This window comes from Heterodontus francisci, chromosome 33, assembly GCF_036365525.1.
Source record: "Heterodontus francisci isolate sHetFra1 chromosome 33, sHetFra1.hap1, whole genome shotgun sequence".
NCBI classification, from domain to species: domain Eukaryota; kingdom Metazoa; phylum Chordata; class Chondrichthyes; order Heterodontiformes; family Heterodontidae; genus Heterodontus; species Heterodontus francisci.
In genome coordinates this window covers 11903638-11927003 of record NC_090403.1, presented here as the reverse complement: position 1 = coordinate 11927003, position 23366 = coordinate 11903638, and the positions used below count along the sequence as shown (strand labels likewise).

Here is a 23366-nt window from a genome sequence, read left to right as displayed (position 1 = left end):
TTGAACAGCAGCAAGTGAAAACATGAAAAAAAAAGTGGGTAAGCAAACTGAACAAACCAAGATGAAATAAAATAAACACACAAAAAAAAAGAAAAAAGAAAAAAGAAAAAAATACAAAATAAAAGTAAAATGGGAGGCCCGTCATGCTCTGAAATTATTGAACCCAATGTTCAGTCCGGCACTGTACTGTAGTGTTGTAGTGTTTTGAAATTGCAATTGCTCTGTGCTTTGTATACTCTAGAGGCTGCTGTAGAACACACATGCTAGCAAAGTGAAATTAAAACAGACAGAAAAAAAAGCCTTTATGTTCAACTGCCGCAGTCTTTATCTCTCTGTTTTTGCCTCATATAGAAACATAGAAACATGGAAAATAGGAGCAGGAGTAGGCCATTCAGCCCTTCGAGCCTGCACTGCCATTTAATATGATCATGGCTGATCGTCCAAACTCAGTGGCCTGTTCCCGCTTTCTCCCCATATCCCTTGATCCCTTTAGTCCTAAGAACCATATCTATCTCTTTCTTGAATATACTTAATGATTTGGCCTCAACTGGTTTCTGTGGTAGAGAATTCCACAGGTTCACCACTCTCTGGGAGAAGACATCTCTACTCATCTCAGTCCTAAATGGCTTACCCCTTATCCTTAGATTGTGACTCCCTGGTCTTGGACTCCCCCGCCATCGGGAACATCCTTCCTGTATCTAGTCTGTCCATTCCTGTTAGAATTTTGTAAGTTTCATCTTATACCAAACGTGGCTAAACCTCACTCAAGTCCCAAAGACATCACAATTGCCGTCTCCTTTGGAGGTATATTTAAAAAGGCGATAGTTCCAGGAGCAGGGCAAAAATTGGTAACAAGGCAAAACCTCAACCAAGTAAATGGACTTTTCTGTGGCAAAAGTTGTATCACACTAATCCTAGGAAATGGGTTCATCTAAATACATGGGAGGAACAATTCCAAAAAAACCCGAACATTTAGTCCAACTAGCAATCACCCTGCATGTGAGGAAATAATTCTAATCACTTGCAGTCTTCTAATATCCCTTCAATGTTTCATTCATCCAACTGCACCATCTAACATCGAATGTTGATAAAGTTACAGACAGAAAACCTGAAACTCTCACAAGACCAGGAATGGGTTCTTTATATTTCTGGATACCAAGTATTTAGGAATAATAGAGAGGAAAAAAGAGGAGGGCGTGTGTCAGTATTGATTAAGGATAATGTTAAGGTTCTAAATAGAAAGGATTTATTAGGTGATTCTAGAACTAAATCTATTTGGCTTGAGTTAAAGCACAGAAGGGGAGTCATTACATGTCGGGAGTGTTTATTTATTTATTTTTTATTTTTATTTTTTTAGAGATACAGCACTGAAACAGGCCCATTGGCCCACCGAGTCTGTGCCGACCAAGAACCACTCATTTATACTAACCCTGTAGTAATCCCATATTCCCTACCACCTACCTACACTAGGGGCAATTTGCAATGGCCAATTTACCTCTCACCTGCAAGACTTTGGCTGTGGGAGGAAACTGGAGCACCCGGCGAAAACCCACACGGTTTTATAGCAATCCAAACATCAAGAAGGAGATGGATCAGCAAATTTATTGGAAGATTTTAAAGGCTTGTAACAAACATAGAATCATAATATTAGGAGACTTTAATTCACCCAATACAGACTGAGAAAAACAGAAGGCTAAGGAATAGGGAAAGAGAACAATTTCTGATCTGTCTACAGGAAAAGCTTCTTGATCAATATGTCTCCAGTCCAACAGCGAAGGAAGCAGTGTTGGATCTGAGTCTGGGAAATGAAGTAGGGCAAGTGGCGTTCTTAAATCATCGATATTAGTGCTTCCCCAGTTGAACATTTTTACCTGTGATATTTTCTGGTGTCTTTCCAATTATTCTAAACCGAATGGTGTTATGGTCACTGTTAGCCAGATGATCCTGACTGTGATTTAAATGATACAGTAGGAGATCATTGAGCTAATGCTGACCACAGCATAATTTTGCTCAAAAGAGATTAGAAAGTAGTTAAGCTATTCAAAGAGCTAGCATAGGCATGGCAGAGCGAATGGCCTCCTTGTGTGTTGTAAATTTCTATGACTATGCTTTTCACAAGTCTCAAATGTGAAAAAGTTTCACATGCCATCTGCTCGAAATCTTTAACATTTAATGTAAATGTACGTTAATGTATATTTACTTGTATCTCCATATTCCTAACCCACACTATGGAATAGATTCTACTTCTATCTACCCTGGCCCATCCTGTCGTAACTCGAAACCCCATTGCTCCACAATCTGTATTATTCTATTGGAAAAAGCCACATTTTTTCAAGTCTTTCTTTATGTTTGTATTTCCTTATATCAGGCAGCATCCTAGTTAATCTGTGTTGTACCTTTTCCAAAGGCTAAATTTCCTTTTTTCTTCATTCATGGGATGTGGGCATCACTAGCCAAGTCAGCATTTGTTCCCCATCCCTAATTGCCCTTGAGAAGGCGGTGGTGAGCCGCTTTCTTGAACCGTTGCACTCCTTGTGGGGTAGGTACACCCACATTGCTGTTAGGAAGGGAGTTCCAGGATTTTGACCCAGCGACAGTGATGGAACGGTGATATAGTTCCAAGTCAGAATGGTGTATGACTTGGAGGGGAACTTGCAGGTGGTGGTGTTCCCATGCATCTGCTGCCCTTGTCCTTCTAGGTGGTAGAGGTCACATGTTTGGAAGGTGCTGCCGAAGGGGTCTTGGTTAGTTGCTGCAGTGCATCTTGCAGAAGGTACACACAGCTGCCACTGTGCATTGGTGGTAGATAGAGTGAATGTTTAAGGTGGCGGATGGGGTGCTGATCAAGTGGGCTGCTTTGTCCTGGATGGTGTCGAGCTTCTTGAGTGTTGTTGGAGCTGCGCTCTTCCAGGCAAGTGGAGATTATTCCATCACACTCCTGACTTGTGCCTTGTAGATGGTGGGTGGGTGGGGGGGGGGTCAGGAATTGAGTTACTCACCACAGAATTCCCAGCCTTTGCCCTGCTCTTGTAGCCACAGTATTTAGGTGGCTGGTCCAGTTCAGTTTCTGGTCAATGGTAACCCCCAGGATGTTGATGGTGGGGGATTCAGCAATAGTAATGCCATTGAATGTCAAGGAGAGGTTGGTAGATTCTCTCTTGTTGGAGATGGTCATTGCCTGGCACTTGTGTGGCAGGAATGTTACTTGCCACATATGCACAAACCTGAATGTTGTCCAGGTCTTGCTGCATGGGGGCATGGACTGCTTCATGATCTGAGGAGTTGTACGTGGTACTGAACACTTTGCAATCATCATGGAACATCCCACTTCTGCCTTTATGAGGGAAGGTCATTGATGAAGCAGCTGAAGCTGTTTAGACCTAGGACACTACCCTGAGGAACTCCTGCAGTGATGCCCTTAGGCTGAGATGATTGGCCTCTTCAACCATCTTCCTTTGTGCTAGGTATGACTCCATCCATTGGAGAATTTTCCCCTGATTCCCATTGACTCCAGTTTTGCTAGGGCTCCTTGATGCCATACTCGGTCAAATGCTGCCTTGATGTCAAGGGCCCTCGCTCTCACCTCACCTCACCAGGCTCTGATGAGGTCTGGAGCTGAGTGGCCCTGGTGGAGCCCAAACTGAGTATCGGTGAGCAGGTTGTTGCTGAGTAAGTGCTCTTGATAGCACTGTCGACGACACTTTCCAGCACTTTACTGATGATTGAGAGTAGACTGATGGGGCAGTAATTGGTTGGATTAGATTTGTCCTGCTTTTTGTGCACAGGACATATCTGGGAAATTTTCCACATTGTTGGGTAGATGTCAGTGTTGTAGCTATACTGGAACAGCTTGCCTAACAGCACGTCTAGTCATGGAGCGCAAGTCTTTAGCACTACAGCCAGTTCTGATGAAAGGACCTAAAATGTTAACTCTGTTTCTCTCTTCACAGATGCTGCCAAACCTGCTGAGTATTTCTAACACATTCTGTTTTTATTTATGGCTGAAGACTGGCATCTGTAATGCTGGGGACCTCAGAAGGAGGCCAACATGTATCATCCACTCGGCACTTCTGGTTGCAGGCTATTGCAAACGCTTCAGCATTGTTTTTTGCACTGACATGCTGGAGCCCCCATCATTGAGAAACTTGCCAAGGCTCCTTTAACAGCAGCTTCCAGACCTGGGTTCTCTACCACCTAGAAGGACAAGGGCAGCAGGCACATGGGAACACCATGATACAAACATGCGAACTTACGAATTAGGAGCAGAAGTAGGCCATTAGCCCCTCGAGCCTGCTCTGCCATTCAATAAGATTATAGCTGATCTGTTTGTGTTTCAAATTCCACACTCCCATCTACCCCCGATAACCTTTGATTCCTTTGCCTAACAAGAATCTATCTGATGAGTTCTGATGAAGGGTCACTGACCTGAAACATTAACTCTGCTCCTCTCTCCACAGATGCTTTCTGACCTGCTGAGTATTTCCAGCATTTCTTGTTTTTGTTTCAGATTTCCAGCCTCTGCAGTATTTTGCTTTTATTTAACAATCTATCTACCTCCGCCTTAAAAATATTCAATGACCCCGCCTCCATCACCTCCTGAGGCAGAGAGTTCCAAAGTCGCACAACCCTCTGAGAGAAAAAATTTCTCTTCATCTCTGTCCTAAAAGGGTGACCCCTAATTTTAAAACAGTGCCCCCTAGTTCTGGACTCACCCACAAGAGGAAACATCCCCTCCACATCCACCTTGTCAAGACCGTTCAGGATCTTATCAACTTCAATCAAGTCTCCCCTCACTCTTCTAAACTCTAGTGAAAACAAGTCCTGTCTGCCCAACCTTTTCTCATTGGACAACCTGCTCATTCCAGATATCAATCTAGTAAACCTCCTTTGAACTGCCTCCAACACATTTACATTACCTGCAAGTTCCGCTCCAAGTTACACACCATCCTGATTTGGAACTGTATAACTGTTCCTTCACTGTCACTGGGTCAAAATCCTGGAACTCCTTTCCTAACAGCACTGTGGTGATGGACGGCAGTGATTTAAGAAGGTGGATCACCACCACTTTCTCAAGGGCAATTAGGGATGGGCAACAAATGCTGACGTTGCAATGACGCTCATGTCCCATGAAAGAATAAAAAAAAGGATGGTGATGTTTGTGCAGCCTCCTCCTCCGGTTAGTTGTTTAATTGCCCACCAGCATTCACAACTGGATGTGACAGGACTGCAGAGCTTTGACCCGATCCGTTGGTCGTGGGATTACTTAGCTCTGTCTCTAGCATGCTGCTTCTGCTGTTTAGCATTTATGCAGTCCTGCAGTGTAGCTTCACCAGGTTTGCACCTCCTTTTTCAGTATGCTGCTCCTGTCATGCTGTCCTACACTCCTCATCGAGCCAGGGTTGATCCCCTGGCTTGATGGTAATGGTAGAGTGAGGGATATGCCGGGCCATGAGGTTACAGATTGTGGTTGAATACAACTCTGCTGCTGATGGCCCCACAGCCGAGTTTTGAGCTGCTAAATCTGTTTTCAGTCTATTCCATTTAACACGGTGGTAGTGCCACATAACACGATGGAGGGTATCCTCATTGTGAAGAGAGGACTTTGTCTCCATGAGGACTTTGCAGTGATCACTCTTACCAATACTATAATGGACAGGTAGATTGGTAAGGATGAGGTCAAGTAGGTATTTACCCTCTTGTTGGTTCACGCACTATCTGCCGCAGACCCAGTCTAGCAACTATGTCCTTTAGGACTCAGCCAACTCAGTCAGTAGCGGTGCTACTGAGTCACTCTTGGTGATGGACATTGAAGTCCCCTACCCAGAGTACATTCTGTGCCCTTGCCACCCTCAGTACTACTTCCAAGTGGTTTTCAACATGGAGGAGTACTGATTCATCAGCTGAGGGATGGCGGTAGGTGGTAATCAGCAGGAGGTTTCCTTGCCCATGTTTAACCTGATGCCATGAGACTTCATGGGGTCCAGGGTCAATGTTGAGGATTCCAGGGCAACTCCCTCCCAACTGTATATCACTGTGCCGCCACCTCTGGTGGGTCTGTCCTGCTGGTTATACAGGACATACCCAGGGATGGTGATGGTGGTGTCTGGGACATTGACTGTAAGGCATGATTTGGTGAGTATGAATACGTCAGGCTGTTGCTTGACTAGTCCGTGGGACAGCTCTCTCAATTTTGGCACAAGCCCCCAGAGCCCCCTCACTCTACCATTATCATCATTACTGAAGAAGAAAGCTGTGGACTGCAGGAAGATATCAATGGACTTATCAGGTGGGCAGAAAAATGGCAAATGGAATTCAATCCAGAGAAGTGTGAGGTAATGCATTTGGGGGTGACAAACAAGGCAACGGAATATACAATAAATGGTCAGATTCTGAGAAGGGTAGAGGAACAGGGGGACCTTGGAGTGCATGTCCACAGATCCGTGAGGTAGCAGTACAGGTAGAAAAGTTGGTTAAGAAGGCAATCTCCTTTATTGGCCAAGACACAGAGTATAGGAACAGGGAGGTTATGCCAGAACTGCATAAAACACAAAATAGCCTGCAGCTAGAGTATGCTTACAGTTCTTGTTGCCACATTATAGGAGGGATGTGACTGAACTACAGCATGCACAGAGATTTACGAGGATGTTGCCAGGAATTGAGAATTCTGGTTATAAGGAACGAGTGGACAGGCTGGGATTGTTTTCTTTGGAACAGAGGAGACTGATGGGAGAGTTGATTGAGGTGTATAAATTTATAAGGGGCCTAGATGGAGTGGATAGGAAGGATCAATTTCCCTCAGCAGCAAGGACAATAGCCAGGGACATAGATTTAAAACACTAAAATAAAAGCAAAATACTGCAGATGCTGGAAATCTGAAATAAAAATTAAAAGTCCTGGAAATACTCAGCAGGTCAGGCAGCATCTGTGGAGAGAGGAGCAGAGTTAACATTTCAGATCTGTGACCTTTTGTCAGAATTTAAAACAATTGGTAGAAGGAATCGGGGGTAGTTGAGGAGTAATATTTTCACCCAGAGGATGGTGAGGGTCTGGAAACCGCTGCCTGAGAGAGTAATAGAGGCATAAACTCTCACTGCATTAAAAACCCTTTTGCAGCCGCGATGGACACGGAGTGCCGAATGGTCTCCTTCTGTGCCATAAATCTTCTTATGTTTCGAACTGAGTACTTGTTAAAGTTTTCAATAGACTCATTACCGACAATCCAAGGAACTTTTTGTAAAGGCTGATCAACATGAAATTCTGTCTTTAATGCCTTGTGAACCTATCCCCACAAAATCCCTCTGCTCTTCCATCAGCCCGAGCCAACTTCCATTCACAGTATAATCAATGCTGTTGTTTATTTACCAAAAGACTTCACACATGCTGACACTGAATTCCAGCTGTCACTTCTTTACACATTGCTCCTTCAATACGATCTGCTTGTCACCAACTTGCAACCAGCAAGGCCTTTTTCACTGATTAGAATCATCGAATAGTTACAGCAGAGAAGGAGGTATTAAGCAGGAAATTAGAGAGGCATGCAATAAGGGTACAACTGTAATCATGGGTGATTTTAACCTACATATAGATTGGTCTGCGAAATAAACATGGAGCGGTGTCATCGTCGGCAGCACCACTCTCCTCATTGCGGGGAGAACAATGTCCATTGGAAAAAAGTTTAGATTAGAGATACAGCACTGAAACAGGCCCTTCGGCCCACCGAGTCTGTGCCGAACATCAAACACCCATTTATACTAATCCTACACTAATCCCATATTCCTACCAAATATCCCCACCTGTCCCTATATTTCCCTACCACCTACCTATACTAGTGACAATTTATAATGGCCAATTTACCTATTAACCTGCAAGTCTTTTGGCTTGTGGGAGGAAACCGGAGCACCCGGAGAAAACCCACGCAGACACAGGGAGAACTTGCAAACTCCACACAGGCAGTACCCGGAATCGAACCCGGGTCCCTGGAGCTGTGAGGCTGCGGTGCTAACCACTGCGCCACTGTGTATTGGGAAGTTCTGTTCCTTGCGACAGGGAGGCTACGCTTGAGCCCCAACGTCAAGATGCAGAAAGAAAGAACAAATTCAAACAATAACGAGGAGGCCGTGCAGGCTGTGGGCTGGCCTGCTTGCCATGGTCGCGATCCAGTTGTTGACGAAGACGATGCAGACGGAAGTGACCAGGTTCATCGAGAGCCCGATTACCCTGATGAGGTCCTTTCTTAAGTGCATTACTACTAACCAATTAATGAAGGTACCCCACCAGCATTCAGATCGCTAGAGGACAATGGTGGGAGCTGTTGAAATGTTTTATTATCTGCACCCCCTTCCTCCACCCCTTCACCCCCCCAGCTCCCCCTTCCCAGCTCTCCCCTCGCGCTCCCGCTCCCAGCTCACCCCCCTTGCACCCCCTTCCCCCCACCCCCTCACACCATCTTCCCCTCGCACCCCCTTCCCCTGCACCCACTCCCCTACCCCACTGCAGCACCCTTCCCAGCTCCCCCTCGCACCCCCTTTCCTCAACCCCTTCCCACCGCATCCCTCCCCCTCGCAACCCCTCCCCCCCCGCACTCCCTTCCCCCCCACCTCCTCCACCGGCATCCACCTATCCCTGATCAGGGGCCCTAACAACCCCATTGCCTTGTGGGCGTCTTGGGAGAGACCAAGGCTAAGGGAGTAAATCCTAACAGAAAATCCGGAGCGGAACCCCGAAGGCGGTCATGTGTCACCTTTGGCATGTTTCCGGCAGTTCCTGCAGCCATACCAGTGCCAAACGTCATCCTCTGCACTCCTTTGGACCGCACCAGAAAGGCCGAGAGGGGCGTTTTGATGCTTAGGCAACTCACAACCTCCATACATCCACCCAGGCATGCGCCATGGAGAGGTCACTCCATAGTCGCCTCACAGCGATCAAAACAACACAGAAGGCAGCAGTTACGGGTTATAAGTCCAGCTCAATTGGCGTAGAGATTGCCTTTGTTGGTGGGAGAGGTCATCGCATCTCATTGGACAGCTACCGCCCGCCTCAAACTGGTCAGTAAGGTTCTGTCCCGCCACAGTCCACCTGCTTCAATGGGTGCTTGGAGCTCAGGGTCATTGCCCGAAAAGTGGACTGCAACACCGCACCAAACAGCACGACAAAAAAAGGAAAGAAGTTACCAGCCCTTCGCTTTGCAAGCTGGAACGTCAGAACTACGTGCCCTGGCCTGTCGGAAGACCTTACACAAATCAACGATTCTCGGAAGACCGCCATCATTAACAACGAGCTCAGTAGACTCAATGTGGACATTGCAGCACTTCAGGAGACACGCCTCTCCGCGAGTGGATCTCTAGCAGAGCAAGACTACACCTTCTTCTGGCAGGGTAGGGATCCTGAAGAACCAAGACAGCATGGAGTGGGCTTCGCCATCAGAAACTCTTTGCTCAGCATCCGACTGCTCACCACCTCTGGTCCAGTACACCTACTCAGCATCTACGCTCCAACACTCTGCTCCCCACCTTAAGTTAAAGACCAGTTCTACGAGGAACTCCATAATATCATTAGTAGCATCCCCAATACCGAACATCTGTTCCTGCTGGGGGACTTTAACGCCAGGGTTGGGGCCGACCATGACTCATGGCCCTCCTGCCTTGGGCGCTCTGGCATTGGAAGGATGAATGAGAATGGACAGAGACTGCTTGAGTTGTGTACCTATTATAACCTCTGCATCACCAACTCGTTCTTTCACACTAAACCCTGTCACCAGGTTTCTTGGAGACACCCAAGATCATGTCGTTGGCACGAGCTGGACCTCCTCGTCACAAGGCGAGCCTCTATAAACAGCGTTCAAATCACACGCAGCTTCCACAGTGCGGACTGCGACACAGACCACTCCCTGGTGTGCAGCAAGGTTGGACTCAAACCAAAAAAGCTGCAACACTCCAAGCAGCAGGGCGGACCGCGCATCAACACTCGCAGAATTTCTTATTCACAGCTGTTACATAAATTTCTAAATTCACTTGAAAAAGCCCTTCAAAACACTCCTACAGGGGATGCAGAGACCAAGTGGGCCCACATCAGAGACGCCATCTATGACTCAGCAATGATCACCTATGGCAAACGTGTGAAGCGGAATGCAGACTGGTTTCAATCTCATTTTGAAGAGCTGGAACCTGTCATAGCCGCTAAGCTGCTGAACTACAAGAAAGCCCCCAGTGAGTTAACATCCGTAGCACTTAAAGCAGCCAGAAGCGTTGCACAAAGAACAGCCAGGCACTGCGCAAATGACTATTGGCAACACATATGCAGTCGTATTCAGCTGGCCTCCGACACTGGAAATATCAGAGGAATGTATGATGACATTAAGAGAGCTTTCGGGCCAACCATCAAGAAGATTGTCCCCCTCAAATCTAAATCAGGGGACACAATCACTGACCAACGCAAGCAAATGGACCGCTGGGTGGAGCACTACCTAGAACTGTACTCCAGGGAAAATGTTGTCACCGAGACCGCCCTCAATGCAGCCCAGTCTCTGCCAGTCATGGATGAGCTGGACGTACAGCCAACAAAATCGGAACTCAGTGATGCCATTGATTCTCTAGTCAGCGGAAAAGCCCCTGGGAAGGATGGCATTACCCCTGAAATAATCAAGAGTGCCAAGCCTGCTATACTCTCAGCACTCTATGAAATGCTTTGCCTTTACTGGGATGAGGGAGCAGTACCACAGGACATGTGCAATGCCAATATTATCACCCTCTATAAGAACAAGGGTGACCGCGGTGACTGCAACAACTACCGTGGAACCTCCCTGCTCAGCATAGTGGGGAAAGTCTTCACTCGAGTCAATTTAAACAGACTCCAGAAGCTGGCTGAGCGTGTCTACCCTGAGGCACAGTGTGGCTTTCGAGCAGAGAGATCCACCATTGACATGCTGTTCTCCCTTCGCCAGCTACAGGAGAAATGCTGCGAACAACAGATCTCACCACAGCCTTTGACCTCGTCAGCAGACGTGGTCTCTTCAGACTACTAGAAAAGATCGGATGTCCACCAAAGCTACTAAGTATCATCACCTCATTCCATGACAATATGAAAGGCACAATTCAGCATAGCGGCGCCTCATCAGACCCCTTTCCTATCCTGAGTGGCGTGAAACAGGGCTGTGTTCTCGCACCTACACTGTTTGGGATCTTCTTCTCCCTGCTGCTCTCACATGCGTTCAAGACTTCAGAAGAAGGAATTTTCCTCCACACAAGATCAGGTGGCAGGTTGTTCAATCTTGCCCGTCTAAGAGCGAAGACCAAAGTACAGAATGTCCTCATCAGGGAACTCCTCTTTGCTGACGATGCTGCTTTAACATCTCACACTGAACAGTGTCTGCAAAGACTCATCGACAGGACTGTGGCTGCCTGCACCGAATTTGGCCTAACCATCAGCCTCAAGAAAACGAACATCATGGGACAGGACGTCAGAAATGCTCCATCCATCAATATCAGCGACCACGCTCTGGAAGTGGTTCAAGAGTTCACCTACCTAGGCTCAACTATCACCAATAACCTGTTTCTGGATGCAGAAATCAACATGTGCATGGGAAAGGCTTCCACTGCTATGTCCAGACTGGCCAAGAGGGTGTAGGAAAATGGCGCACTGAAACGGAACACAAAAGTCCGAGTGTATCAAGCCTGTGTCCTCAGTACCTTGCTCTACGGCAGCGAGGCCTGGACAATGTATGTCAGCCAAGAGCGATGTCTCAATTCATTCCATCTTCGCTGCCTCCGGAGAATCCTTGGCATCGGGTGGCAGGACCGTATCTCCAACACAGAAGTCCTCGAGGCAGCCAACATCCCCAGCATATACACCCTACTGAGCCAGCGGTGCTTAAGATGGCTTGGCCATGTGAGCCACATGGAAGATGGCAGGATCCCCAAGGACACATTGTACAGTGAACTCATCACTGGTATCAGACCCACCGGCCGTCCATGTCTCCACTTTAAAGACGTCTGTAAACGCGACATGAAGTCCTGTGACATTGATCATAAGTTGTGGGAGTCAGTTGCCAGCGATCGCCAGAGCTGGCGGGCAGCCATAAAGGCAGGGCTAAAGTGTAGCGAGTCGAAGAGACTTAGCAGTTGGCAGGAAAAAAGACAGAAGCGCAAGGGGAGAGCCAACTGTGTAACAGCCCCGACAGCCAATTTTATCTGCAGCACCTGTGGAAGACTCTGTCACTCTAGAATTGGCCTTTATAACCTCTCCAGGCGCTGCTTCACAAACCACTGACCACCTCCAGGCGCTTACCCATTTGTCTCTCGAGACAAGGAGGCCAAAGAAGAAGAAGAAGATCTTGATTGGTCAAACCAAATTAGCAATAATACTGTGGAGGAGGATTTCCTGGAGTGTGTATGTGATGGTTTTTTAGACCAATACATTGAGGAACGAACTAGAGAACAGGCTATCCTAGACTGAGTATGGTCCAATGAGAAAGGATTAATTAACAATCTTGTTGTGCACGGTCCCTTGGGGAGGAGCGACCATAACATGATAGAATTCTTCATTAAGATGGAGAGTGAAGTAGTTGAATTCAAAACTAGGGTCCTGAATCTAAATAAAGGAAACTATGAAGGTATGAACCGTGAGTTGGCTATGGTAGATTGGGGAACTTTACTAAAAGGCTTGATGGTGGATAGGCAATGGATAATATTTAAAGAACGTGTGCATGAATTACAACAATTATTCATTCATGTCTGGCAGAAAAATAAAACTGGAAAGGTGGCTCAACCGTGGCTTACAAAAGAAATTAGGGACAGTATTAGATTCAAAGAGGAGGTGTATAAAATAGCCAGAAAAGTGGCAAGTCTGAGGATTGGGAGCAGTTTAGAATTCAGCAAAGGAGGGCAAAGAGGTTGATTAAGCGGGGGAAATAAAGTATGAGAGTAAACTGACTGTAAAAGCTTCTATAAATATGTGGAGAAAAAGATTAGTGAAGACAAATGTAGGTCCCTTACAGTCAGAAACGGGGGAAATTATAATGGGGAACAAAGAAATGGCAGAACAATTAAACACATACTTTGGTTCTGTCTTCACAAAGGAGGAAACAAATAACCTCCCAAAAATGTTAGGGAACCAAGGGTCTAATGAGAGGAGCAACTGAAAGAAATCCGTATTAATAAAAAAATAGTGCTAGGGAAATTAATGGGGTTAAAGGCTGACAAATCCCCAGGGTCTGATAATCTACATCCCAGAGTACTAAAGAAAGTGGCCCTGGAAATAATGGATGCATTGGTGGTCATCTTCCAAAATTCTATAGACTCTGGAGCAGTTCCTACAGATTGGAGGGTGTCAAATGTAACCCCATTATTTAAAAAAGGAGGGAGTGAAAAAAGCAGGGAATTATAGACCAGTTAGCCTTACATCAGTAGTGGGGAAAATGCTAGAGTCATTATAAAGGATGTGATAGCAGAACACCTGGAAAGCATAAACGGGATTGGACAAAGTCAGCATGGGTTTACGAAAGGGAAATCATGCTTAACAAATTTACGGGAGTTTTTTGAGGATGTAACTAGTAGAAGAGACAAGTGAGAACCAGTGGATGTGGTGTATTTGGAATCTCAGAAGGCTTTTGATAAGGTTCCACATTAGAGATTAACATGCAAAATTAAAGCACATGGGATTGGGGGTAATATACTGGCATTGACTGAGAATTGGTTGGCAGACAGGAAACAGAGAGTAGGAATAAACGGGTCTTTTTTCGGGTGGCAGGCAGTGACCAGTGGGTTATCGCAGGGATCAGTGCCAGGGCCCCAGCTATTCACAATATATATTAATGACTTGGGTGAGGGAACTAAATGTAACATTTCCAAGTTTGCAGATGACACAAAGCTGGGGGGGAATGTGAGCTGTGAGGAGGATGCAAAGAGGCTCCAATGTGATTTGGACAAGTTGGGTGAGTGGGCAAATGCATGGCAGATGCAGTTTAACGTGGATAAGTGTGAGGTTATCCTCTTTGGTTGTAAAACAGAAAGGCAGATTATTATATGAATGGTGATAGATTGGGAAAGGGGGAGCTGCAATGAGACCTGGGTGTCCTTGTGCACCAGTCGCTGAAAGCAAGCATTCAGGTGCAGCAAGCAGTTAGGAAGGCGAATGGTATGTTGGCTTTCATTGTAAGAGGATTTAAGTACAGGAGCAAGGATATCTTACTGCAGTTATACAGCACCTTGGTGAGACCACATCTGAAGTATTGTGTGCAGTTTTGATTTCCTTATCTGAGGAAGGCTGTTCTTGCCATGGAGGGAGTGCAAAGAAGATTTACTAGGCTGATTCCTGGGGTGGCAGGACTGACGTATGAGGAGAGGTTGGGTTGACTAGGCCTATGTCCACTGGAGTTTAGAAGAATGAGAGGGGATCTCATAGAAACCTACAAAATTCTAACAGGACTAGACAGGCTAGATGCAGGGAGGAAGTTCCCGATGGCTGGGGAGTCCAGAACCAGGGGTCACAGTCTCAGGATACAGGGTATGCCATTTAGAACCGAGATGAGGAGAAATTTCTTCACTGAGAGGGTGGTGAACCTGTGGAATTCTCGATCGCAGATGACAGTGAAGGCCAAGCCATTAAATATATTCAAGAAGGAGATAGATATATTTCTTAATACCAAAGGAATCAAGGGATATGGAGAGAAAGTGGAAACAGGGTACTGAATTAGACTATCAGCCATGATCGTTTTTGAATGGCAGAGCAGGCCCGAAGGGCCGAATGGCCTACTCCTGCTCCTATTTTCTATGTTTCTATGAGGTCATTCAGCCCATCGTGTTTATGCCGCCTCTCTGCAAAAGCAATTTAGTTAGACCCACTCCCCAGCCCTTTCCCAGCAGCCCTGTAATTTCTTTCCTTTCAGATGCCTATTCAATTTCCTTTAGAATGTCACGATTGAATCTACCTCCACCACACTCTCGGGCAGTGCATTTCAGATCCGAACCACTCTCTGGGTAAAAAAGGTCTTCCTCAAGTCACTTTGTTTTTTTTGTCATTCACCTTAAACTGGTGTCCTCTGGTTCTCAACCCTTCCGCCAGTTTCTCTCTATCTACTCTGTCCAGTCCCCTCATGATTTGAAACACCTCTATCAAATCTCTTCTCAACACTCTCTTCTCTAAAGGGAACAACCCCAGCTTCTCCAATTTATCCATGTAACTGAAGTCTATCAACCTCAGAACCATTTTAGTAAATTTCCTCTCCACCTTCTCTAAAGCCTTCACATCCTTCCTAAAGTGTGGTGCCCTGATTGGACACAATATTCCAGTTGAGGCCAAACCAGAGTTTTATAAAGGTTTATCATAATTTCCTTGCTTTTGTACTCGATGCCTCTATTTATAAAGTCCAGATCCTATATGCCTTATTAACCGCTATCTCAATCTGTCCTGCCACCTTCAATGATTTGTGCCCATATACCCCGAAGTTTCTCTTTTTGTACTCCCTCTTTAGAATTATATCCTTTAGCTTAAATTGCAGGCAGGGATTAATTGTTAAAGGCAAGCTGCAGAGAGTAAAGGAGGGAAATGGGATGGGCTCTATTAAAAGGACAATTGAATGCCATTGAGCAGGCAGTGAGAGCTAGGGTCTACTGATGGAGATTGGATATGTCACCTCCCCTGCCTTACTCTACCCAGGGCCATACTCTGCCCAGGGCCGTGCTCTATCCAGTGTTGTGTGATTGCCTTTAGGAATGGTGTCCCTTTAAGATCTTAGTATGCTAATGAGCCAAGTACCAGGATGTAGTCAAGTGACTACCTGCCAGTCTCACTCTGATAGTGTAACACCAAGAGGCAAGTCCTGTAACAAGTAGCTCTGTACTGTACATAGTTGTTAGCTGTTTAATAAACCTGTTTTAGATATTCAGCAACTGAACTCCACGCATCTCATTTATGTTGCATCAGACAACATAAAAAGCTTCTCATTGCATGGTGGCAGCTGTGGTGAGAAGAAAAAAATCTTAGTTTGAAGACCACAGGAAAACATCTTTCAAAAAATACCTCCTGAAGGTTCTTTTTCTCTCAAAGGCTCCCTGGGAGAGTAAAAAATATTGGGAAGACCCAATCCCTTTCTTAGGCTGATTAAGTCTGCACCATTATAGCAGGCGCCTGACAGTGAAAAGCACGGGATTCCTTCTTTCAGGCAGCTCGTAGCTGAAGCTAAAGAGCAAAACCCCATCAAAATCATTCAACTATGAAGAACGTCAGTCACTCAATCTGAGTTTTAAAAAAACTCATAAAACCACTCAAGCATTAAGAATTGCCTCTTGAACAGCAGTATAAACAAACAGACTCCAGTGCTGGAAGCTAGACAAACAGATAAGCTGCTGCTGTCAATCAAATCACCCAAGAGGGTTTCTTAAAAGGGAAACAAATACAGATCACAGAACCAGGTCTTAAACCAAGTTCAGAGCAAAAGAACAGCAGAAAGATGGATTCCAATTTTCCCAACATGAACTGGAAAGCCATTGATATCCAATCTGAGTTCCAACTGTTCAAATAGAGAATGCAGTTCTGCTTCACAAACCAAGTGATGGTAGAACCAGAAAAGCAAGCTCTAAAAATAATAGCAATTGGAAATGAGGGATTGCACAGAATTAATACCAAAATGAAGAGGACCAAAATGATCCCACTAAGATATGGAAAATGCTGGAATATCAGCTCCAGTTAAGAGTGAATTTTCAAATTCACTGCCTGGAATTGATGTCCTACAGGCAATAGCCACTGGAATCAATCAACCAGTTCGTCAGTAGATGCCATAGTAAGGGCAACAAATGTGACTTCTCAGAAGCTGAGCTGTTAGACTGAATAATGGAGCTGGTGATTGTATCAAAACTGATTGAAGCATTTCAGAAAGATCTCTTGGGGACAGCGAAAGGTCACTGCATCAATGCATCACTGGAAGATGTTAGGAAATACAAAGCCATTGCAGCTGGACAACAGCACTAGGCGCAGCCAACAGTATCGGCACCATAACCAGGTCAAAAAGAGCAAGCAAGCTGTGTGATAAGTGTGTTTGGTCCCACTCACGGCCAAATTGCCCTGCATTTTGTGACTTGTGCAAGGCGTGCAGTGCAGAGGGACACTGGGCCCACCTATGCAAGAATTCTGGCTACGAAGACATAGCCAGAAGCCATGGTAGGACACGAGCCAACAGAAGACAGGCACAGCAACACGGCAACAGCAGCAAAGAAAGCACTAGAGACCTGCATAATTGTAAGTGGATACATGAGGTCCACAGCAAAACAGACCTGAGACAAGACCTAGAGAGAAGTAATTTTCAGCCAGAAGACAAGCAAGCATTCCACATTGTGAACCTGACACATCACTTGGTGAAGTCCAACAACTGGAAGTTTTCGCCACTATCAACATCACATGCGCAAAGAAAGCTGCCAAACATACACTCAAGGTCAAAATTGACACTGGCGCTAATGCAAATATCCTACCAGTCCGAATCCTCAAAGATATGTACCGGAGTCATTGGAGATCAATGATACAACTGACAACTGCCAAACTATTTGCATACAATGGGTCACCCATCCCTTGCAGTGGCACATTAACAATGTAATGCAAAGACGGCAAGTGGGCATGGAAACCACAAAGGTTTTACCTAGTAGACACGAGCGGAGCAGCAGTGGCAGGACTACCAGCATGTAAGGACCTCAACCTCATAACTAACCAGAAGAGCATTGCCAAGGGTAAATCTCCAAGAACTGGAATCCGCTCGCAGACTCTGAGCAGCATCAAATGGTGCTGTCTGGAAGCCCAGCAACAGCACAACTATGCTACACCTTCACTTCTGCTTCTAGAGAACCACCAGCACCATAACGAGCCAGAACGGACAGGTACCGCCATGAGACCAAGTACTCTTCCCCCAACAAGCCCTCGACTTTGAGCTGCAAGCCTTCAGACACGGAGGATGAGGAGAGGTGATGGACACGCAATGTCCTGAAGAGGCAGAGGAGGAATGAGTTGAAGCAATGTCTGCTGGCTCTTCGAGATGAGGTGCTCGAACTTTCCAAGAATGACAAGGCCTCAAAAGTGGTCATCTTGAGAAAAGCAACAGAGTATGTTAGCAGGCTGAAGGCAGAGCAACAGAAACTGAATGCAGAGAGGGAGAAACTTCAGAAAGAACAGCAACAGATGAGACGCAAACTCCCCGAGCAAGAGTTGTCAAACCACAGAGACGATCTATGGAATTTTGAGCCTCTATTTTTGTAAAGTTCATAGTCTCCATCCATATGTAAATAATTTTGATGTTACCTAATTTTGGGTGTTTTTTACTTTTTAGCATATGGGACTTATCTTTGGAAAGAAGGGGAATGTTGTGTAATTGCCTTTTAGAGTGATGTACCTTTAAGATCTTAGTATGCTAATGAGCCAAGTACCTGGACATAGTCATGTGACTATATGCCAGTCTCACTCTGATACTGTAACACCAAGAGGTAAGGCCTGTAATAATTAGCTCTGTACTGTATATAGTTGTTAGTTGTTTATTTAAAACTGTTTGAGATCTTCAAACAACCTGAACTCCCTGCATCTCATTTATGTTGCATCAGACAATATAAAAAGCTTTCTCATTGCACCCAGGGCTGTACTCTCCCTGAGGCCGTGCTCCCGCCGAGGCCGTACTCCCGCCAAGGCCGTACTCTCTCCAGGGCCGTACTGTCTCCAGGGCGGTACGCCCGCCGAGGCTGTACTCTCCCCAGGGCCGTACTCCCGCCAAGGCCGTACTCTCCCCAGGTGCCGTACTGTCTCCAGGGCCGTACTCCCGCTGAGGCCGTACTCTCCCCGAGGCCGTACTCTCCCCGAGGCCGTACTGTCCCCAGGGCCGTACTCCCGCTGAGGCCGTACTCTCCCCGAGGCCGTACTCTCCCCGAGGCCGTACTGTCTCCAGGGCCGTACTCCCGCTGAGGCCGTACTCTCCCCGAGGCCGTACTCTCCCCGAGGCCGTACTGTCCCCAGGGCCGTACTGTCTCCCCGAGGCCGTACTCCCCCCGAGGCCGTACTCTCCCCAGGGCTGTACTCTTCCCCAGGGCCGTACTGTCTCCAGGGCCGTACTGTCTCCAGGGCCGTACTCTCCCCAGGGCCGTACTCTCCGCAGGGCCGTACTCTCCGCAGGGCCGTACTCTCCCCAGGGCCGTACTCTCCCCGAGGCCGTACTGTCTCCAGGGCCGTACTGTCTCCAGGGCCGTACTGTCCCCAGGGCCGTACTCTCCGCAGGGTCGTACTGTCCCCAGAGCCGTACTGTCCCCAGGGCCGTACCGTCTCCAGGGCCGTACTCTCCCCGAGGCCGTACTCTCCGCAGGGCCGTACTCTCCCCGAGGCCATACTCTCCCCAGGGCCGTACTGTCTCCAGGGCCGTACTCTCCCCGAGGCCGTACTGTCCCCAGGGCCGTACTGTCCCCAGGGCCGTACTCTCCCCAGGGCCGTACTGTCTCCAGGGCCGTACTCTCCCCAGGGCCGTACTCTCCCCGAGGCCGTACTGTCCCCAGGGTCGTACTGTCCCCAGGGCCGTACTGTCTCCAGGGCCGTACTCTCCCCGAGGCCGTACTCTCCGCAGGGCCGTACTCTCCCCGAGGCCGTACTCTCCCCAGGGCCGTACTGTCCCCAGGGCCGTACTGTCCCCAAAACCGTACTCTCCCCAGGGCCGTACTCTTCCTAGGACCGTTCTCTGCTCATGCTTTGCTGGGCCATGATTTTTGAATTGTAAATACTGTAGAACTGGTTTAGAAAAATCTACTGTGACACTGAATAATTGGTGTCAAGAGTAAAAGGATAAAATGGTATTATTCTTACTGCCACTAAATGTCCAAGGGTCACAGATGCTCCAAGGGCCATGTGTGCAGACCCTTCAAAGTTACTTTCCTTGTTTGAGATGGCGAATACACACATGACAAGCTGGAAGGTGACAATGATTTCTACTCCCAGGGCCTGGGTCTCTGTAACTCCTGGTGAAGGCTGTAAAGTAAATTGGGCAGAATTAGACAAGTGTACAGATTAGACAAAGTTCTCATTCTTTCAGAAGCTTTCAAACTATTTTTTGTAAATAACAATGGTAGATTTTATGCTGCATGGTGCTCCAGATGAACAATCTCAAACCTCTAGCATCATGCCTGCACCGTACCAGCTCCGGCATGCACTGCAGATTCTCACCAAGGCTCCTTAGACAGCACCTTCCAAACCCGCGACCTCTACCACCTGGAAGGACAAGAGCAGCAGATGCATGGGAACACCACCACCTGCAAGTTCCCGTCCAAGTGACACACCATCCTGACTTGGAACTATATCACTATTCCTTTACTGTCGCTGGGTCAGAATCCTGGAACTCCCTTCCAAACAGCACTGTGGGTGTACCTACGCCCCAATTACTGCAGCGGTTCAAGAAAGCAGCTTACCTCAACATCAACGTGAGATGGGCAATAAATGCTGAACTTGTCAGTGATGCCCACATCCCATGGGTAAATAACTTTTTAAAAACTGTCATCAAGAAATGCCAAGCAGAGAGTGGCAGAGCAGACGGGGTAGTGTGGCTGGGTATTGGGGTATTTATCTGTTATTGTGAGTGCAAATACCTATTTAATCTTCCACAATATTCCCTATTGTGAACTGTTCCCCACCATTTAAACTCTTCCCACAGCCCATGTCCAATATATATCGCTGACACATTTCCTCTCATGGAATTTTCCACCAGAGCCCATTGTGTTCAGTTTACTGGTGGCCAGATATCAGATAGAATGTCTGATTGCCCCGTCGACCCAATTTCCCTGAATTGACAACTGAACCTCTGCAGGGCTGGATCCACTAAATCTGATTGGTGGGCAGCACTCACACACAGCTCTCCAATCAGGTGTGCTGGGAGATCAAGTGGCTTCTGTATAAAGCCAAGCCGGGAATAATGCATTATGGGGCAAGCAATCTTAGGAGGGGAAAGATTCTGGGAGTGGAGGGTAGTGGATAATTCTGGAGGGGGAAACAATCCAGGGCGGCTGCAATGGGGAACAATCCTGCAGGAAACATCCTGGGGGTAAAATAATCCAGGGGAATTTTACAATCTTGGGGTGGGGGGTCGGGGAGGGGGAATCAACATGGGAAACAGTGAACGACCCAGTGGAGAGTGCGGGAAAACAATCTGCAGAGGAAAATTCCAGCAGGGGAACAATTCTTGGTGTGGAAACAATCCTGGAGAGAAATAATCCAGTTGAGGGAGCAATCTGGGTTGGGGGAAACAATCTTGGGAGGGAGCAACCCTGGGAGAGGAAAATCGTGGCTGGGAAAATGCAGGGGGGAAATCCTGGGGGTGGGGTGGGGGGAACAATCCTAGTGGGAAATTCTTGCGGGCAAATTCCTGGGGCGGGCAATCCTGGGGGGCAACAATCCTGGGGGAAATAATCCTGGGGAGAACAAACCTGGGGGGGACAATCCTGATGCTGGGTGTGGGGGGGGGGTGTGATGGTGGGGATGGGGATGATCAGGCTACAGGTTTGGTGTTTGGGTTTTTCCATCTGTGATTCAGACCAATTGGACTCAATTGGCTGAATGGCCTCTTTCTGTGCCATAATGACTCGATGACTCTATGACTGTATGACAAGCAATTGTATGAATTTTCACAACATTCCTGCAGGGGGCTTCCCCCTTTCCAGGATATTAATAATATCTGAAAGAAGGAGCAGGAACAGAGAGATGTGGGATGTATGTACACAAATCTTTGAAGTTGGCAGGACAAGTTCAAAAAGCATATGGGATCCTTGGCTTTATTAATAGAGGAATAAAAGCATAATCTTTATGAAACAATGCTTAACTCTTAGCTGGAATATTGTGTTCAATTCTGGGCACCAGACTTTAGGAAGGATGTCAAGGCCATGGAGAGGGTCCAGGAGAGATTTATTAGAATGGTGTTTGGAATGAGGGATTTCAGTGATGTGGAGAGATTGGAGAAGCCAGGGTTATTCTCCTTAGAGAAGGTTAAAAGGAGATTTAGTGAGATGTTCAAAATCATGAACAAATTAGAATAAATAGGGAGAATTTCTACCAGTGGCAGAAGAGTCAGTAAACAGAGGACACAGATTTAAGGTGATTGGCAAAAGAACCAGAGGTGACAGGAGTTATCAGGAATGCATGTTCTGAAAGGGCAGTGGAACAGATTCAAAAGAGAATTGGATAAATACATGAAGGGAACCATTTACAGGGCTATAGGGAAAGAACAGGGACTTTGTTAATTAGATAGCTTGAGCAAAGAGCCAGCATAGGCTCAATGGGTGAATGGCCTCATTGGGCACTGTATCATTTTATAATTCTATGATTTTTTTAACTGCAACACATCCCACAGTCTGAACTTGGTATTTAGTAGTTAAAACAGGTCCCTCTCTCTCGCACCATCCCCTGCTCTCCCTCCCTCTGTCCCCTCGACCTCCCTCCTACTCTCCCTCCCTCCTCCCTTCTTTTCCTCCCTTCCCTGCTCTCTGATTCTGAATACTAATCACCCCAATTTGTTGAAAGAACTCAGCACCTTGTTCAGCAGTCAAATCATCTCCCGGAGCCTGGTCAGAAATGCTATTGTTATCACCAGTTTCTGCCTCCTCTTTTGCAGAGCTTGTCTCTGGTTGGGATTGAGAGCTGTCACTAGTTGGGAAGAAACTTCTCCCTCTCCCGCTGCTCACTTACCTTGTTGAGTCCCAGATCTCCGCGGATGTCCTGCGGTGCGACCACGTACAGCAGGGCACAGGCTGCGATCGCCCCCAGGCTTTGCATGGCCATGTAGAGCAGCGCCCGGAGCGGGCTGAGGCGCAGACTGAGGAGCAGGGCTAGGCTGACAGCAGGGTTGAGCTGACCCCCACTCACTCCTTGTGTGAACACAGAGACGGCAGTCAGTCCCAGACCAAAGCCCAGAGCCACCTGCACCGTGCCTGGGCTCTCCCCAGCCCAGCACAGGGCACAACTCAGACTGGAGAATACAAAGACTGCAGTGCCCAGGAATTCAGCAGTCAGAGCTCTCCAGAATGACTCGCTCTGCAGTTCCTCCTTTAGCTGCTTCATCTCGGAGCTGGGAATGGGCAGAGATTAGGAAGGAGCAGCAGTGTCGGCTACTTGTAGCTGGCAGCCGGAGACCAACCTCCAGGAGGGCAATCTAAAGGTCAGTGTTTCAAGGACTCCAACAAACACTTTTTGGTATTTTTCCATTGGATTGCAATGGTACTCACTGTCCTATTTCTTTCATTTTCTACTCTATTTTGTACAATTTCTGATAACACATTCAATACGGTGAACCTGCAGATACTGGATTTTCCACATTTCATTTGAAAGTTTTCTGTCTGTTCCCTTGCAGAACCAGTCATTATCTAAGGTACAGACCC

General features: G+C 47.0%; 1 protein-coding gene across 2 annotated transcripts in view; it reads right to left on the bottom strand.

The window, feature by feature from the left end:
• LOC137347884 (aquaporin-2-like) overlaps positions 1 to 23083 on the bottom strand; it is a 164030-nt gene extending 140947 nt beyond the window's left edge. The window contains exons 1-2 of one of the 2 annotated variants that reach the window (XM_068012923.1): positions 22678 to 23083; positions 19813 to 19974 (exon numbers count right to left, since the gene is read on the bottom strand). In XM_068012923.1, coding sequence (XP_067869024.1) covers positions 19813 to 19974; positions 22678 to 23049 — 534 coding nt within the window. In that variant the 5' untranslated portion in view covers positions 23050 to 23083. The remainder of the gene's footprint in view (positions 1 to 19812; positions 19975 to 22677) is intronic. The other variant, XM_068012922.1, reaches the window with a different exon arrangement.
• Between the last annotated feature and the right edge of the window lie 283 nt (positions 23084 to 23366).